General features: G+C 44.0%; 2 protein-coding genes and 1 long non-coding RNA gene across 3 annotated transcripts; all 3 read right to left on the reverse strand.

The window, feature by feature from the left end:
- Positions 1–228: 228 nt before the first annotated feature.
- Positions 229–4,581, reverse strand: LOC310855206 (uncharacterized protein). Its single transcript, XM_083760131.1, has 4 exons — positions 4,487–4,581; positions 3,662–3,802; positions 1,107–1,297; positions 229–253 (listed from the first exon to the last, which is right to left on the reverse strand). Exons 2-4 carry the CDS (start codon positions 3,773–3,775, stop codon positions 241–243), a joined length of 318 nt encoding a protein of 105 aa, XP_083616257.1. The 5' UTR covers positions 3,776–3,802; positions 4,487–4,581; the 3' UTR covers positions 229–240.
- Positions 4,582–9,000: 4,419 nt separating this feature from the next.
- LOC310877121 (scavenger receptor cysteine-rich type 1 protein M130-like) lies at positions 9,001–12,158 on the reverse strand (the record flags this gene model as incomplete). Its single annotated transcript, XM_083790841.1, has 5 exons — positions 9,001–9,164; positions 9,398–9,697; positions 10,416–10,724; positions 10,951–11,244; positions 12,038–12,158. The coding sequence occupies 5 exons, from the start codon at positions 12,156–12,158 to the stop codon at positions 9,001–9,003; spliced, it is 1,188 nt and encodes a 395-aa protein (XP_083646967.1).
- A 4,720-nt stretch (positions 12,159–16,878) lies between these two features.
- On the reverse strand, positions 16,879–17,877 carry LOC310854473. The gene is made up of 3 exons (XR_014568919.1): positions 17,845–17,877; positions 17,032–17,180; positions 16,879–16,926 (listed from the first exon to the last, which is right to left on the reverse strand). It is a non-coding gene; the product is annotated as an uncharacterized lncRNA (long non-coding RNA).
- Between the last annotated feature and the right edge of the window lie 1,518 nt (positions 17,878–19,395).

The following is a 19,395-nucleotide window of genomic DNA, read 5'->3' on the forward strand; positions in this document are numbered from 1 at the left end:
CTAAATGCAAATTTTTAATTTAGTCAGAAAGTTGCACTATATCTGAGTATTTGTTTTATTTATTTTGTATACAGTTCATAAACCTTTCAGTCTGTATGCAAGTTGCATAAATATAATTTAAGTTGTATGTGTGTGTGTGTGTGTGTGTGTGTGTGTGTGTGTGTGTGTGTGTGTGTGTGTGTGTGTGTGTGTACCTTTGCATAGCTGGCGTCCAGGTCTAAGTCATAGCGAGGCTGGACTTTAGGTGGGCTGGCTGTAACGACAGGGGTCAGCGTTCAGTGGCTTTGTTTGAAGTTCTTCTAGCAGCAGCAGGTATCAGTGTCTAACTAAGTACATATACTCAAGTACCGTACTGTACTCCAAGGTGTGCCGTGATTTTTTTTCTTCCAGTTTTTCATGTGTTTATGAGGTGACAGTACCCCTTGGAATGGTTCATATGTGCAATTTATATTTAGGGATTCTTCCTGGAAGCTGAAACCTTGACAGTCAAACGTGCCAATGAAAAAAACTGATATAGTGACATCACTATATCACTGCCACCATCCGACGCAGTCCACAAGTTCACAATGTGAACAAAGTGAACTTGAGAAGCAGTGTTGATTTCGTCGACTAATGACAAAAAATTGTCGACTACCTTTTTTCACTGATGAAAACTAAATGAAAACTAAGCTATGATGACTAAAACTAAGACTAAATAAATTGACAATTTTGTCAACAAATAAAAACTAGACTAAAATGTTAGGAAGGGACAAGAGATCCAGTATAAGTAAAGGACAAGTAATTTTACACTTGGTTGCATACTGGAAATAGCAAGTGTAAAATCAGCCATTAGACAGCATCAAGGCCCGCCAAAATACATTTTAGTCGACCAAATCAACTGTAGATTTAGTCGACTAAAATCTTGTGAAATTTAGTTGACTAAAACTAGACTAACACTAAAACATTCCAGGTGACTAAAATGTGACAAATTGAAAACTATTCAAGAGACCATGACTAAAACCAAAATCTAAATTTGCTGTCAAAAACAACACTGTTGTGAAACTCAATGCTGCCCCGTGTGGCGGAGTCAGGTTAGGTCTACTACCACCACTACTACTACTACTCACGGTCCTGGAAGAGGAGTCCAACGACGGACTCTGGGCTCACAAACATGATGGGGTTGTCCCGGGTGGTCCTGGGGAAGTTCTTGGCCTGCCGGTTGGGGTCCAGCACCAGGCGGCGCCCCTCGTACAGCAGCTCCTGGTTGTGAGGGGCGATGCTGGTCCGGCGAGACATCAGCTCCTGGAACAGCGTCGCCCTGTAGTGCAGAGGTTCCAAAAACGTTCTCATGTCAAGGACCCCCAAAAGGACATTCATTAGCCCCGCGGACCCCCCATTTGAAAATATATGCCATAAGAGAAGATCTTTACGGCTCTAGCAATGAATTTCAACCATTTTCATTTCAAGGAGCCCCAGTTTGATACACAACAGGCTACGTACCCCCATTTAATGGCATTTCTATCTCTGGGAGACTATCATTTAGCTGGAGAGTGGACCCCCTGGAACTCCTCGGGGACCCCTAGAGCCTGGGATAATAACTACAAGCTATAAACGTGGTATGGCGATATAACGATCTATTCAGCAACGTTTTTCTTTTCTTCTTTTCTTTTCTGTGTAGAATAGATTCAGTTGATCCTTTATGCATACATTATCAATGCAAATGTTCCATCAACCAAAAACACATAGATTTCTTTCTTTCCTATGGGTGAGGTCATACTGTATGCGATGTATTCATATAATAATAATAATAATAATTATTATTATAATTATTATTAAATGTGTCCGTGGCAAATTCTACATTTTGTTTTTAAAAATGTCAGTCGTTCTTCGATTTTTCAAAAATAGCAGACCTACAAGCTCGTAGCGCGCCACTCGGTGGCGCGCTACGAGCTTGTAGATCTGCTATTTTTCAATAGCTAAAGCATAACATGATGCTAACACCAAAATGGGTTCCCGTTCAGAATGGGCTAAACTTGTATTCTATTCCTAGAATACTCTTTCATCTTAATAATAACTAATGACCGAAAATAGCCTATCTAGTCTAAGCTCACAACACGTCGCGCAGCATGCTTTCACTGAAGACATGCTGGAACTCAATAGAATCCAAATGACTGAAATCAGCTATGCCGCGGGTTCGACTCCCGATCCTGACGGCCTTTACTGCATGTCACCCCCCCCCCCCCCCCATCTCCTGTCAGCCTACTGTCTGTCCCTCCATAAAAAAATAAAAGGCGAAAGCCACAAAAAATAAATAGGGAGGGAGAGAGAGAGACAGCGAAAGAGAGAGAGAGAGAGACACAGAGAGAGAGAGAGAGAGAGAGAGAGAGACAGAGAGAGAGAGAGAGAGACAGAGAGAGAGAGACAGAGAGAGAGAGAGAGAGAGAGAGACAAAGAGAGAGAGAGAGAGAGAGAGAGAGAGAGAGAGACAGAGAGAGAGAGAGAGAGAGACAGCGAGAGAGAGAGAGAGAGAGACAGAGAGAGAGAGACACAGAGAGAGAGAGAGAGAGACAGAGAGAGAGAGACAGAGAGAGAGAGAGAGAGAGAGAGAGAGAGAGTGAGAGAGAGACAGAGAGAGAGAGAGACGTGGACACAGAGATTAAAATAGGGTGCATTTTGCATCCCAAAACACAATTTCTAAAACGGGTAGTCCCAATACTTGATTCTGATTGGCTGGTTACCGTCACGTGATCGCTGTAAATTCCACCGATAACCCACTCCTTCAATCACTTCATATCATTCGCAGCTGATTCCAGCTGTACTGGGGAAGGGGAGCGCTTGATTGCTTTACAAACACATGCCGTGCGGGAGTGTAAGCACCGCCCGGCTCATATGACTGTGAATGTGTGGCTCCAGGCAGCCCCGTAAAGACATCAAGCGCTATTCTCCCGTCACATAGCCTACTTGCCGAGCACAACAAGGAAGTGATGTGGCTCGCTCTGGTGGCGCAAAGCGTAGCTACTTTTGTGAATTCAATAGTTTTATTAGGTTAATAATAACCATCCCTGCATCCTGGGACTCATTTCTAAAAGACCATCCCTGCATCCTGGGACTCATTTCTAAAAGACCATCCCTGCATCCTGGGACTCATCTCTAAAAGACCATCCCTGCATCCTGGGACTCATTTCTAAAAGACCATCCCTGCATCCTGGGACTCATTTCTAAAAGACCATCCCTGCATCCTGGGACTCATTTCTAAAAGACCATCCCTGCATCCTGGGACTCGGCGGGCAAATACAGATAATTCTGGGGGTCCTTGACATGAACATGTTTGTCTGTCACAGAAACACAGGATTTTCAGAAAACCGTCAGGATTTAGAAGACATTTAGTAGAAATCCTCAGGTCTAAAGTGTGTTGTTGATCCATGATGGAACTCACCTCACCATGATCACCTCACCTCACCATGATGTAACTCACCTCATCGTACATGAACTGCAGGGTGAGTGCAGACTTCCCCACACCTCACCTCACCATGATGTAACTCACCTCATCGTACATGAACTGCAGGGTGAGTGCAGACTTCCCCACACCTCACCTCACCATGATGGAACTCACCTCATCGTACATGAACTGCAGGGTGAGTGCAGACTTCCCCACACCTCACCTCACCATGATGGAACTCACCTCATCGTACATGAACTGCAGGGTGAGTGCAGACTTCCCCACACCTCCGCTGCCCACCATGATCACCTTGTGGAGAACCAGAGAGCTCTGGTTCTTGTTCTTCCCGGAGGCCATGTTGTTTCTGCTGCTCTGAGAAAATACCTTTAAAAAGTAACACGTCAACAGAACAGTAAGTTCTGACACACTTTCACAGTTTCCATGAATTAACAGAAAAAGAACAAGAATCTGCACAAGGTGTGTTTGATTTTAGCCTACCTTACTATAAGGGCTTTAAGCAACTAGTGGACTATTCAACTAGTCGACTAGTATATCCACTGTAAATCCACTACCTTGTTGGTACTAAATAAGAAAAGAATGCAAATATATTTTTTGTAGGCCTCAAGATCAGGTAGATTATAGTTATAGTCACCAATCTACACAGTTTTTAAATGTACAAATATATATATTTTTACATAATAGGTAGTTAAACAACTAGTCAACTAGCAAACTAAACAACTTGTCAACTAGTAAAAATTACTAGAAGTGAATGCCCTACCTTACAGCCCCCCCCCCCCTCTCTGCTCTGTGAAAGACAAAGCAAAGAGAGAAATAGACTGACTCTCATACATGATCCTCCAAAAATATAAAATACAAATACAAATACAAAAAGGAAAAAACTGCCTTGTTGACTTTATTTTTTTTGCTAGAGTTTTACTTTAAAAAGTAACAAATCAACAGAACAGTATATTCTATTAGTGGACAGGCGGTTCTGAGCAGGAGACAGTTTCCATGAATTAACAGAAAAAGAACAAGAATCTGCACAAGGTGCGTTTGATTTTAGCCTACCTTACAGCCCTCCCTCGGTATCTCCTCTGTGTACTGTCAGCCCCTCGGCCTCGGCCCAGCAGGTATCTCCTCTCCTCTCCTCTCCTCTCCTCTCCTCTCCTCTCCTCTCCTCTCCTCTCCTCTCCTCTCCTCTCCTCTCCTCTCCTCTCCTCTCCTCTCCTCTCCTCTCCTCTCCTCTCCACTCCTCTCCTCTCCTCTCCTCTCCTCTCCTCTCCTCTCCTCTTCTCTCCAACACTTGATGAGGACGACAAGAGCCTTTGGAATCTAGGAGGAGGAAGACGCACAAACACATGCCACGGAAATGAGGATTAGTGTGGCTGACATTTTGATGGATGTAATAATATCCAACTTTAGTGTAATGGCAACTGTAACCTCATCCAGCCACGGATTGTGATACCTAATCTAACTAGAGAACAGATGACAGTGAAGTGTCAATTTAAGCCCATTTTAATAATCAGGGCTGCACATAAGCGGTGCGCCAGTGCGCATGCGTCGTCAAAATTAAAAATGCGGTGTCAATCAAGCGCCGGGAAGCGCTTCTGTACCAACAGCTGGGGCCGACCAGAATGATTATTATGGCCAGAATACTAGTAAATTCTGTGGCGAGAGCATTTCCCACCGACTGTTGTTGTGGGGACTAATTGTGGGGGGAAATAAATAAATAACACAAAAAAGCAAACTGCTAAATCTGACTAAATGAGAGCATTCCGGAGCCCGGCCTCTTTATAGTCTGTTTTAAAAGCTTGGCAACTTTTTTAGTTCTGCTGATGGGACATCATTTCATTTGATTTAGCCGTTCAAACATGACATGCCTGCACAACGCTGGCTGTGGGATAACGGAGATGCATGCATTTCCGTATTGTGTTTGTCGGGAAAGCAAAACAAGGAAATTAGATACTATCTCACACCGTCTTGACATTTTACTGTGGGCTACAATTTGATCTGAAAATGATCCTAGAATTGTGTGCTAATGACCCATGAGTTTATTCATTTATTGGTAATTATTCGGAATTAGATAAGATCCATTTTTATTTATATAATGTAGCTACTGTAGCACCTTTTTCAAAAGTAATACAACAGCCTACTCTACTGTATATGCCTTACATAGTACCAGTTCACAGACTGATGGCAGCAGAGACAACCTAGGGTTTCAGTGTATTGCTCAGGGACGCATAGCCATGAACCCAGGAGCAGCGGGAATCGAACTGGTTGGGGAACCTTCTGGTTCCCAAGCAACCGCGCTACCTCCTGAGCCCCGGCGGCCACCCACTGCCAACCTCAAGAGAAACAGGGTTATCAGCACACGGCTCCAAATGGAACAGCACGCTCACCTCACTTCCAGAGGAGTCTCCTCCTGAGCCCACCGCACAGGCCTCAGAGCACGCCGCCATCTCAGCTCACACGCCCGGTAGACCTATATAAACACACACACACATCACAATACAAGTTCAAGTTATTGTCCTTCAGAACTTTACATCAGACATGCACAACAGAATACAAGTACTTTGCAATGGCTCCGTTATAAACACCACAATTCATGACCTCAACTGCATTGCACGTTTATATCCCAATTCAATCCCTCGGGATCAGAGTCAGACAGACTATAGTAGTGCATGATGGTTCTCAACTTTTTCTGGATCACGGCCCACTAGAAAATATCCAAAGCGTTCGCAGAAGGAGCAGTTCACCCAAACCCCATGACGCCTTGAATTCATGGACTGATGGACATGGGTTTTTTGCATTCCTAAGCCAATAATTCGATGCCCGGGTGGCTGCTCAGTAGGAGACTCAACTGAGTACTCATGAGTCTCCTACCGGAGTCGTCGCTGGTCATCAAATTATTGGCTCAGGAATGTGACAAAAACTAACAAAAATGTCCATGAATTCAAGGCTTCATATAGGGTTTTGATTCATACTTCACTAAACAGCGTCCCCGCTGTTTACATTTCTGACTATAAATGTTATAGTCAGAAATGTAAACAGCGGGAACGCCGATGGCCTAGCAATTAAGGTGCAATCACATATAGGCTCCAATGCAGCCTGACAGCATGTCAAAGGTTTGATTCCTGAGCACTTGGCCTTTGCTGCGCGTCACTCACTGTCTCTCTCCCTGGTTCCTGTCACTCTCCACTACTACTATATTCAAATAAAGACAGAAAAGGCCCAAAAATGTCTTCTTAAAAAAGGAAAACAAAATGTAAACACCACAAGGTATAGTCAGACATTTAGGCTAAAAGGATAACCGGGTGTGTACCGGTAATTGGAAGAAAATACGTAATTTTTGGGATGAACTTTAATGGCTGCTCTGTGACATTCATATAATATGGTACTGTGTGTATACGTGTGAGGAATGATGCCGGCTGTCCCTGATGGTTGATCATGCACAGCTTGTTAGAAAAGCAGGGTGGCTTTTCTTCTGAGGTGATGTCACCGCTGCTGCTGCCCACGCATGAGTCACACACTGTAGTGTGCACATGACAACCATGTACGTACTGTATGAGCACGCAAACGCGTGAAAAACGCATGAAAGCAAACGCATGAAAGCAGCAGCATGTTTGCATACTGTACACACATGTCCTGGCTAATTCTCACACACACACACACACACACACACACACACACACACACACACACACACACACACACACACACACACACACACACACACAATACTCATCTTTTACTTTGTCTAATAACAGCCTAAAACATGAACCTTGGTTGAAAAAAACTAAACAAAGTTGTTCTTTAGCCTTTATGTTTACCGTTGTATCCATAATCCACACCACATCTTTAATGTAAATATATAGCCTATAGCCTATATGTCACACTTAATGCTTCTCTAGCCATTACTGAAAATTAGCCTAATTGATACACTGTACCTACTGTACCTCCTTGACGAAATTAAACTTTTTAGGGGTTCTGTTCTCATTTGGATTACGTAAATTATAATAAACTAAATTAGTTTATAACAAAGGCATATCCTTTCTCATACTGGCACAGCACAGCTATAACCATTTGTCTATTTCTAGAAAAGTATTAGCATTTATATTTGAGGGAATGAATGTCGCTGTCCATGCGGTTCCAAGAAGAGTGTCAGAGCAACTTGTTAACTTGCAGCAGTTTCAAGCTTAGGCTATAGTCGCGTAGATCGCTTCCAGAAAAGGGACATCCTACGCATTAAAAGTATATCGTCGCTATCGAGTGGAACTGGAAACCTCTTATGTCCAAAAGTGTTTTCAGGAAATGGAAGGAGGGGGGCGAAAAAGTACAACACATACACAAAAATGAGCAACAACATGTCAGGTCCTTCCTAAAGTCATACAATTACAATTTACAATTTAGGCATTTAGCAGACGCTCTTAATCCAGAGCGACTTACATTTAAGCAAGAACAAAGCATGGGAATACATCACATAAAAAGCATTTATCATGAAACATGCGTAAGCTAAGAAAGTAACAGTGGAATATTTATATAGTGAAACTATACATACACTATACATATAAACTATACATCTTTACTACTATGCTATATATGTGTACTATGGCGTGCTATGACTACATACAATACAATTACAGTGCTGTCTACATAACATGCTATAAGTCTGTATCAAATGCTATATAATCCAACAGAAATGCTATCTAAGGGTTTAGGGTAAGTGCTAAGGGCCATGATGGAGTCTGAAAAGGTGGGTTTTCAGGCTACGGCGGAAGATTGGGAGTGATGCTGCAGTTCTGACTGCAATGGGAAGTGCATTCCACAGTTTTGGAGCCAGAAGGGAGAAGAGTTTGGGACGTGTGGAGCGTTGTCCCGGCGTTTTTAGTGAGGGTACTTCCAGCTTCCCTGCGTTGGCTGATCTGAGTGCGCGGGAGGGTTTGTAGGGTTCAATCATACTTGTAAGATATGGGGGAGCCATACCTTTGGTTGCTTTGAATGCCAGCATCAGAGTTTTGTATTCTGTGCGGGCAGCGACCGGGAGCCAGTGGAGGGAGCGGAGCAGGGGGGAGACATGTGAGAATTTTGGCTGGTTGAAGACCAAGCGAGCTGCTGCATTTTGGATCAGCTGGAGAGGCTTAAGTGCACATGCTGGTAGGCCAGTAAGGAGGGAGTTACAGTAGTCGAGTTTTGATAAGACTGTTGTCTGGATTAGGAGCTGGGCTGATTCCTGGGTGAGGAACGGTCTAATTCGTCGTATGTTATAGAGTGTGAACCTACAGGATCGAGTGACAGCTGTGATGTGAGGTTTGAACGAGAGCTGACTGTCCAGGACAACACCAAGATTCCTGGCTGTTGGGACAGACGTTACCAACATATCATATCTGATAAGCCCAGGCAAGCAGGTCTTGTCAGGTCAGAGATTTGATGGAACCACACAACGCTCCTCTGGATTCCTAACAGTCAGAGCCCTGCTGCGGAGTGGACGTCAGAGGTGCATTACACTCAGCGTTACATTAACGTTGCCTGTGATGACACCACCAAAGCCAACATTTAACACAGGACTGCACTGCAGGCATCTATTACAATGTAGTTCTGTTCCCTTCTTCCACATCATGGAAGTATAGCTCTGTTCCATAGCCTTCCGCTTCGCAGAAGACTAGAGACACCTGCTGCCCCTGCTGCTGGCCCTCAGAAACCCCGTTCAGAGTGGGGAAGACGCTGATGTTTGGCTTAAACAGAAGATCTGTAACAAGACACGAGTGATTGAATTATAGTACAGCAGATATTTACATTTACAGTATAGAGTAGCCAATGAGATGGAACCAAGATTAGAGATCCAACATATTGTATGGCTTTCTGTATGGCTTTTGCTGAAATTAGACGATGCAAAAAATGTTGTTTTAAATTCATTCAGAAAAAGAAAGATAGGTAGGTTAAGTGAGTAGGCAAGTAGACGGACGTCACTGTTTGTGTTACCTGAACAGATCACCTCCAATGTGACAGTGGAATTCTCAGACAGTGTCATTCCACACTCCCTCAGTGAAGCCTCGGTTCCAACACAGTCAGCTGTGATCCACCACACAGGTTGAACCGTTGAAGCAGGACTCCTTTGTGTTGAAACGTCAGATCCACAGTCCATCTGCCTACACACGACAGAGGATGACTCCAGGTTCCAGTCGGACTGACCATCCACGGGTCTCCAGTCTCCCTGGTGTTGCATCTCCAGTACACCACTACAGTTACTGCTTCCTCCCACCAGCCTGACGTCATCAGGCTCTGTACAGAGACAAGACCGTTACAAACCATTTAGAGCAGACATGCCTTGTGAGCCGAAAGTGTTCAGTTCTCCCACTCCATGTTAATGGATGGTGGTGTTCTGTTGGGACGCATACTTTGGTTAGACATAGCATTGGTCCGACTGGATTAAGGTTGGTGAGGGGTGCGTTAAGACGACCGGATTAAAGTTGGTGAGGGGTGCGTTAAGGGTTGGGAGAGGGTTTAAGGTTAGGTTTAGGTGTGCTGCCCCGTGGGAGGTTAGGGTGAGGGTGAGGGTTTGAGATATCAGACCAATGGTATGTCTAACCAAAAGCATGCACCCGTTCTGTTAACAGATGGTGGGGATCTATTCCTAACACTGTCTAACACTAACACATGGTGAGCTGTCACTCCCAAGACGGCAAACGGGTGACTTCTTGTAACGGAATTGACCAAACGTCAAACTCAAAACTCAAACTTTGAGCACGGAATATCTGCAACTTATATATAACGGTTGTCCCTGGCTGTGGCACACCCGTTATGCCATGCTCAGCCAATCACAGCGCATAATGGGAATAACGGCACAGCTTCCAGCCAATCACAACGGCCAACCACATCGCCAATGTCGGCGCCATACATGGTTAATTTTGCTGCAATTCCGTCCTCAAATTTTGGCGGCATAGATGGTAATTTTCCCTCCTCATATTTTGAGGACATTACTAAAATGATTAGATTATACCTGAGCAGGCGAGTCCAACAGTCATGTCAGGTGAGCAGGTCGTGTTTCTAGTTGAATCTGAGGTTCTACAGTCCAGGAGAACAGACTCGTTGCCTTCACACTGGAACTCTTTGGTCCACATCGAAGCGTTCACTTCTCCATAGAGCGCCCCCTGGAGGACTGAAGGAGCCCCGCAGCCAAGATCCCTACAGACCACCTCTGCATCCTGCTGGTCAAAGTCATCTTCACACACTGAGACCCACGACTGGTTAGACTTCACCTCGACTCTGCCTGAACACACACTGGTCCCATTCACCAACCTCACAGAATCTGGAGAGAGAGAGAGAGAGAGAGAGAGAGAGAGAGAGAGAGAGAAAGGAGGAGGGAGAGAAGGGGGGTGTCATTGTACATGTATCTTATTAAGGGCAATTATTGCAACATGTTTCAACACGCACGCGCATGCACGCACACACGCAGTGGAGTTGTGTAGGTGAAGTGGAGTGCACATTATTGCAATAGTGGAGGTCACTGTTTTTTCACTGTCACTGTGTTTTACCCGAACAGAACACCTCCAGTCTCTCAGTGGAATTACGAGACTCCTTTGCTCCACACTCCCTCAGTGAAGATTGAGATCCAACACATGGAATCTTCCACACAGGTTCAACGGTTGCATCAGACCTCCTTTGTGTTGAAACAGCAGAGCCGCAGTTCAGCTGTCTACACACTACAGATGATGACTTCAGGTTCCAGTCATAAATAGAACCCGCTGGTCTCCACTCTTCCTGGTGTTTCAGCTCCAGGATACCAGAACAGTTACTGGTTCCTCCCTCCAACATGACGTCACCAGGCTCTGTACAGTGGCAAAAAAGAAAATGAACTACTATTACTTTCATTGTTAAATAGGAATGTGAATTACAAGTATAGTTGGTATTTTACTGTTTTATCTCAGGCTAGCAATGTCATTTTCATGTTTTAAACTAGAAATATGTGCTCCTCTGCATGAGCACAGGACTCCACCGACAATATAGACCGATTCACAGAGGGTTTCCTGGGTGCGGCCATTACTGAGGGTGTACCATTGAGTGCAGCAGCACTGATTAGCTACACCTGGCCTACGGAGCACCTGCTCCATGGATTACCCCTCAGTAATGGCCGCGCCCAGGGCACCCCTCTGTGAATCGGTCTATAGTAGAGGTCAATCTTAGCCAATCAGGATGACATGTGAAATATTGGACAAGTCTCCCTTGATGACATTACTATAGAGGTAATCAGGGCCGCTGCTGGCCATTTGGGTGCCCTAAGCATAACATATTTGTGGTGCCTTGTGCTTTGTGGTGCGGTGCTGGATTACTTCTTCAATTCGACCAATTCCACAATTCAATTGGACTACGGTGGCAGCAGGAAGTACAAGGTAATAGCCTAAATAGCTCCAGTTTTACCACCTTGGTGATTCACAACCATATGCTTATATTGGATGTGATTTCTCATCCCATCAGAATCAAAGTAATCACAGACATGACAGTGTCTGCAGCTAGAGTACATTCCACTCACTGCACAGGGAAGTGAATGATGCCAGGCTGCAGGTGACCACAAACCAGTCACATTATGTGAAATTATTATGTTCTTTTCTAGATTATTATTACCTGAGCAGGCGAGTCCAACAGTCTTGTCAGGTGAGCAGGTCGTGTTTCTAGTTGAATCTGAGGTTTTACAGTCCAGGAGAGCAGATTCGTTGCCTTCACACTGGAACTCTTTGGTCCACATCGAAGCGTTCACTTCCCCATAGAGCGCCCCCTGGAGGACTGAAGGAGCCCCGCAGCCAAGCTCCCTACAGACCACCTCTGCATCCTGCTGGTCAAAGTCATCTTCACACACTGAGACCCACGACTGGTTAGACTTCACCTCGACTCTGCCTGAACACACACTGGTCCCATTCACCAACCTCACAGACTCTGGAGAGAGAGAGAGAGAGAGAGAGAGAGAGAGAGAGAGAGAGAGATCATTTTAATCATAGAACATTACACTTTTCCAGGACTGCTCCGCTCATCTCTGAAATGCCATTTTTTTAAGAGTGGGGATCTTAGTTGAGATCATTCAAGAATACATTTTCCAACATCACTGCGCACAAATAAGGAGTTGTCTAAATGTAATAACTAACTTTTTGTGTATTCATAATTCCTAACATGTCTCTGTAATGGACGGTCAGGACTCGGTAACCTATTAATATGTGAGCATTTTGTTGGTGGTACTTTATTTCGTACTTTAGGTTAATACAAGTAAAGAATGTGTAGCCCTCAGTGGCAAGGGAGGTGTGTGTTCTGTGTGACAGACAGACAGACAGACAGACACCTGAACAGGTGTTACCTGAACAGATCACCTCCAGTCTGTGGGCTGAAGTATAAGATGCATTTGTTCCACAGTCCTTCAGTGAAGACTCAGAGCCAACACAGGGAGATGTTATCCACCATACAGGTTGATTTGTAGAACCAACCAGTCTTAGTGATGAAACAGCAGAACCACAGGCTAGCAGTCTGCACACTACTGATGATGACTGCAGGGTCCAGTCAGAATCATCCACTGGTCTCCACTCATCATGGAGTTTCATCTCAAGTTTTCCAGCACAGTTACTGGTTCCTTCCACCAACCTGACATCTGTACAGAGACGAAAGTAAGCAGTAAAAACAAAATTAGAAAATGCATTACTTTCATTTTAAGTAATGGACACAAAAGATGCTACACATACTCGGAGTCGGATCATATAGGATACCGGATAAGTTTGTGAAAACTGTGGCCGAGTCTTACACACAGTCTGTCCTGCAGGGGACACAGAAAGCACCACCGGTACGTTCCAAAAATATCTGTCAACCTAAATCAGAGTAAGTAAAGGGGCAGTGGATCAGGGGATAGAGTGGCCGGTAGAGTAGCCGGTTCGATGCTGGGTTCCCCCAGAGTTAGTGTAGGTTCTAAGTAGGTTAGACTAAAGGTGGTTGCACACCGGCCGCGTTTTTCGGAAAATCGATAGAAACGCAGCTAAAACTCCGAAAAACGCGCTCGGTGTGTGGAGACCTTAACTCTGCCATCGGTGTGTGAATGTGTGTGTGAATGGGTGAATGTAATGCACAATCTATGTAAAGCACTCTGGATAAAAGCACCATTTACCATTTAAAGCAAATCACACGCATGTTGAAAAGAATGCTAATTAAAGTTATTGAAATGAGACGCTGCTGTCATAGGAGGAGGAGGCAGAGGAGATGGGTCAGGTGGGTGTGTCCACATTTTAACACATACTGTACACCAGCGTTACTCAACCCGCGGGCCGCGGGCCGCATGCGGCCCCTGCTTCATGTCTCTGCGGCCCATCGTGGTCATGCCAATGAAATGATAGTTTTTGTACTTTCAGTGTGGGGAAAGCATTTGCAATCGTGATGAGATTCAGCTGATATAGGAAAGTGTCCTGGTATCTGTTCTATTCTATTTTATGTTGTTCGTTTCATTAATGTATTTAAGTATTCTTTTTGTTTGAGTATATATTGGCTTTACTGCATCATTGCACTGGTTACAGTTTGTTCTAGATCCTAGTGTTCATTTAAAATGAGAAATTCCTCTAAATCTGGGTAGTAAAAAAGAAAAGAATCAGGCCACAGCCCTGGCTCTCCTGGTCCCTCTGCACGTCCCTGATTACCTGAGCAGGTGAGTCTGCCTGAACACACACTGGTCCCATTCACCAACCTCACAGACTCTGGAGAGAGAGAGAGAGAGAGAGAGAGAGAGAGAGAGAGAGAGATTTAATTAGAAGAAGCTCTTGGTCTATCTATAATCTATGATGATTTGTAATCTTTGTTTACCTGTTGTGTTGTGTGTTTGTTCAGCCTGGAGAGCTGAAGGGAAACAAATAACACAATCAATTAGCTTCACAACAGAGAACGTGGATTGTCTCTATTACTCTAATACATTGTCTCCACCAGGTCGGGCGTTACATTTCGACCCGTAACTCTTGAATCAAAGGTCGTACAATCACTGACATTCCCTGGATTCCTTGGATCATGACAACTACCCACACAGTCAATGCCAACCTCAGAATGAGTATCAGAATCAGATGGGAACTCGCGCAGAAAGTTTCAAACACCCAGTTCTCTTTTCTCATTGGACAATATATTCCCCCAGCGATGGGATCCACGCAAGACGTTAACGTCACCAAAGGCCAGCTAGCTGGCCACTTGAAAGAAGACGCCCAGCAGGGAAAACTTGAAATCCGATTGGCTAAGGAACCTGTCAATCTCTATATTGCTCCCATTCATTTCAACAGCAAGGGGATTCAGTGGAGTTTATGAAGGCCTTACCCGGAGACAACAAAAGGAAATAATCCCATTGGTTTAAAGGTTACCAAGCGCTGTTGTACCTGCACAGAATGGAAGCAGAGCATCCAGCCTGTCTGAGTGAGAAATAGTGCAGCGGCAGCGAAATAAATACAATATATAATATTTGTTAAAAATAAAAACTTATTATAAAATATAAATTTCTGCATCAGGAAAGTGCAGGGCCAGCAGAGAAGGCCTTGCTGGCCCACCACTAAAATGTGTTTCAATCAGCTACAGAGCGACACTACATGTGTTGTGCAGCGACGTTGTCCCACTCCCCAAACTATGTGTATATTTGTATTGGTGGATATCTGCTTCGTGCCTGTTCCTGGAATATAGCTATTTTAACTACGTTTCAAATGGCATAGTGGACGGACGACACATTTTGTTTCACTACCGTGAACAGTCCTCAAATATGAAGTGCGTCAGGAACAAAGTGAGGGGTACATTGCTCCTGCTGCACTTCATATTTGAGGATTGTTCACGGTACATTATGGTATAGTATTACTTCCTAGCATGTATAGCCTATAGTTCAAAACTTCAAACGGCCACCATCAAACTGTATAGGCTACAGTGAGTAAGAAAAATCTCTGCTGTGTGTCGTTAAAGGACATTTATTATCACCTGGCTTTCAGACAGAAGTATCCTACATAAACTGATGTCTTACCAGATAAACCGTGATGGCATGAATGATGAGGCCAGCTGCTGTGCTAGGTTACCATTGTTGTTGGACCAATCATCACTAAACTCGCAGGATGACATAAGTACCTAAAAATACCCTGAAAGATGTATTCTAATCGGCCACCAAGGGTTGCTACAAATGGAAATACAAATGTGACTTAGTATGCAGAGGCAAGGAAGCAACCCGGTGCTCAGGAGGTGTGCAGGTATACAAAATATAAAAATAGTAAAAAGGTGCTCCTGGATCAATCGGGATAACACATGTATGAAACCGACAAGACCGGTATAGGTCGAAGCATGTCGGTTTAATAAAGTTTTCCGCCTTTTTAACTAATCTCCGCTTTTTTCTACAAATGCACTGACTATAATGAATTGTTTAGTCCAAACATTACAACTCACAGGACATGTTTCATAACACTGTGTGTAAAGTTATTTTGTAATTGCCCAACAGGGGAAGCCATCAGTTCTAAATGTGTGTGTGCACTGTGCATGGACTTGACCGAAATGTGGCCTTAAACCCATTCAGGACGGGAACCCCTTTTGGTATTTCCAGCATTATGTTATACTTTAGCTATTGAAAAATAGCACATCTACAAGCTCATAGCGCGGCACCGAATGCTGGGCTATACGAGCTTGTAGATCTGCTCATTTTGAAATGTCGTGAAAATGTGGCGCAAATCTTTGAATATATATTCGTTCAGAGTGAACGTTTTTAACTCAAATCTTCCCCTGGTCCCTGGGAAGATTATTTTCAGATGGGGGTACATGGCGAAATACAGATAATTCTGGGGGTCCTTGACCTGAAAAATGTTGAGCACCACTGACATAGTAACACAGGTTTTACAGAAAACTTTTAGGATTTAGAAGCCATTTGTTTTTAATTGTTTACATTAGTAGGCTATTTTATTAATTAATTCATTTATTTCTTTTTTACATTGTTTGTATGGTCTGTTGGATGTTGGTTGTTTTAAAATGGACCTCTATTTCATTTTTACCAATATGTTGTACTCAAAAAGGACTCATTGCACGACACAGAGTGCCGTGCGCGCTATGAGCTTGTAGATCTGCTATTTTTGAAAAATCGTGAAAATGTGGTGCAAATCTTTGACTATATATTCTTTCAAAGTGAACATTTTTAATTCAAATATTTGGAACAACATATTTTCAGATGGGGGTCCACGGCCAAATGCATATTATTCTGGGGGTCCTTGACATGAAAAGGTTTGAGCACCACTGACATACAGAAACAGGATTTTAAGAAACTGTCATGAATTAGAAGACATTTGTAGTTATATATTTAATGCAGGTGTCAGAAACAGTTAAAGGACATTGGAGTACAAAGTAATACTAAGTGTAATCATGTAGTAAGATGTGTTTCAGTCTCTGAGTCTCTACTCACAGCAGTCTGCAGGTTCGTCTGAGCTGTCCCCACAGTCATCTGCCGTGTCACACTTCCACCACAACGGAATGCACTTGTAGTTCTTACAAGCAAACTGACGGGAGAGACGACACACATCTTTAGAATGACTATCGACAGCAGACACGAGACCTATAAAGACATAAACGCGTACAACACAAGTGAACTGGAGGTGAATCACCTGGCTGGCAGTGCAGCTGGACATGCACTGCTTGTTGTCCGCTGCCAAGTAGAAGTAGGTTGGACAGGAACACTTGTAGCCTCCTCCAGGTGAGAGCAGACACAGGTTACTGCATCCTCCATTGTTGGTCTGACACGGATGAGCAGACACTGCAGGAAAACATGTACACATGTAATGAATATGAGAGCCCTGAATACTATTACTATACTGATACAACACTACTAGCTACTACTATTATGTTACAATACTGTTTAGGAGTGCACAGTTATGAAATTATAATGACCGATATCCGATCTCCCATTATTTGCAGGGTCATATCTGCCGATACCAAATCTGACCAATTCCGATATTATACAGAGGGCCACAATGGAAACAAGCCTATAGGTCCTCTAGGGGCTTGGCCCAAAGCCAATCAATACATACTGTAGCCTATACTCTTTTTCCAAGTGTGAATGAATTAATATGAATGAATGAATTAAATGTAGAATTTTTAATTTATTTTGCTGGTGTAAACCGATGAAATAATCTGGATTATTTCGAGACCGATCCGATACCAATATGGCATTTGTATGGCCGATGTGGCCAATTCCGATTATACTATACTAATACTGTCTATTACTACTACTATGTCACGATATGACTATTATTATTGTTGCTGTTGTTGTTGTTATTATTATAGGGTGTATTTATACTGTATACATAATGCTTTTCAAAACAGATCAGATAATAATACAATGATAGACAGTTAATATAAGTCATAAAACATTATGCAGAGTCATAATGAGAGTGTTGTGTACAGTAGGTGGTACAGACCCTCAGGTTGTTGATATGGGTGGTAGATCTGGATGTTCCATAGATTGTTCAGGGTTCTGATGAGTCTGGTGGGGTTGGTTCCCTGAGTCTTGTGAGCTCTGGAGATGGAGCCGTCGCCGGAGCTCCAGTAGATGTACTCCTCAAACAGGGTAATACCAAAGATACTATATCTGCCCTGCAGAACTACAGACACACAAAACCAAAAGCGTCAGAATATTATGAAATAGCAGTAAGACTATTTATAATAAGATATACAATGTTTTAGTAAAGTGTACTCTGAAGTAAATCATGTTCTTACTGCTTTAATTACTTTTTCTTCCACTACTCATGGACAACATTTACAAAAGCTGTTCTTGAACACAGTCAAATCTGGAGCATTCCTTTAACACAGAGTGTAAAATGGACCTGGAATTGTGTAATTACAGTGTCTTCAGTATGTGAGTATGATGTGTGTGTGTGTGTGTGTGCGCGCGTGTGTGAGCGTGCATGTGAGCGTATGTGCGTGCGTGCTTGCGTGTGTGGCTGCGTGCTTACATACGTGGCTGCGTGCATGCCTGCGTGCGTGAGTGTGTGGCTGCGTGTGTGTGTGTGTGCATGTGTGTGCATGTGTGTATGTGTGTGTGTGTGTGTGTGTGTGTGTGTGTGTGTGTGTGTGTGCGCATGCGTGAATTATGCCTTACATATTAACTGCACACTGGTGTCACTCACCAAGAATAGCAGATCTACAAGCTCACGACGCGTCGCATTGTGAGACTGTAGATCAGCTATATTTGGCTCTCTATGATTTGTGTTGACCAAAATATTTGTAAAAATGGCATCCATGAATCCCCAGACTAAGGGAAGTTGTATTTATACAACGTAGTTTCGGGAGAAGAGGCCTCCTTCCGCTCGACCTTAACCACTCCCCCCTCCTTATCAATCACTCCCCTCCTTATCAAACCCACCTGCCTGTCGTTATCACCTGGCCAATCCTGCCACAATCACCACAGTATAAATACACCTGTGCGCCAACATCTACCTGTTCTCACTACGTGATCCAGAACCTTCAGACAAGCAGAATCCCTTCTCGCTCCGTCTCCAACCTCACCTCAGCATACAGAACGTAAGCGTCACATTGTTTTGACAACCTGTCACTCGATCCACGCCCGTTTACTTGCCGATCAAATTGCTAAATACGCTCAAAGCTAAATATCACTTGTTTACTTGTTTAATTTACTTGTTGTGATTCAAGCGGTAACTACTTGTGTTCGTGTCCTACATTGAACAAAAGTGCTGCTTAGCAGCGGCGCATATCGCTCGTTTTCTTTCTCTCTTTTTCTTCACCCAAAAAAGAAAAGAGAGAGGAAACCGCAGCACCGCTGCAGCGCGAGCTGGAGCTTCACGCCTCCGACAGCGAGGACGTTCTATCTACGTCAGGACTCCAGGCGTGCCTACTCGTCTGCCATCCCCGACACCGGCACGTCAAGCTCGCGCTCGGTCCCGCCGGCACAGCCAAGGCCGGCGGCGGAACCGAGCAGCAGCAGCAGCCACGCTACGTCCTCTCGGTCCTCC

Source organism: Protomyctophum parallelum, assembly GCF_964188405.1.
Source record: "Protomyctophum parallelum genome assembly, chromosome: 2".
Classification (NCBI taxonomy): domain Eukaryota; kingdom Metazoa; phylum Chordata; class Actinopteri; order Myctophiformes; family Myctophidae; genus Protomyctophum; species Protomyctophum parallelum.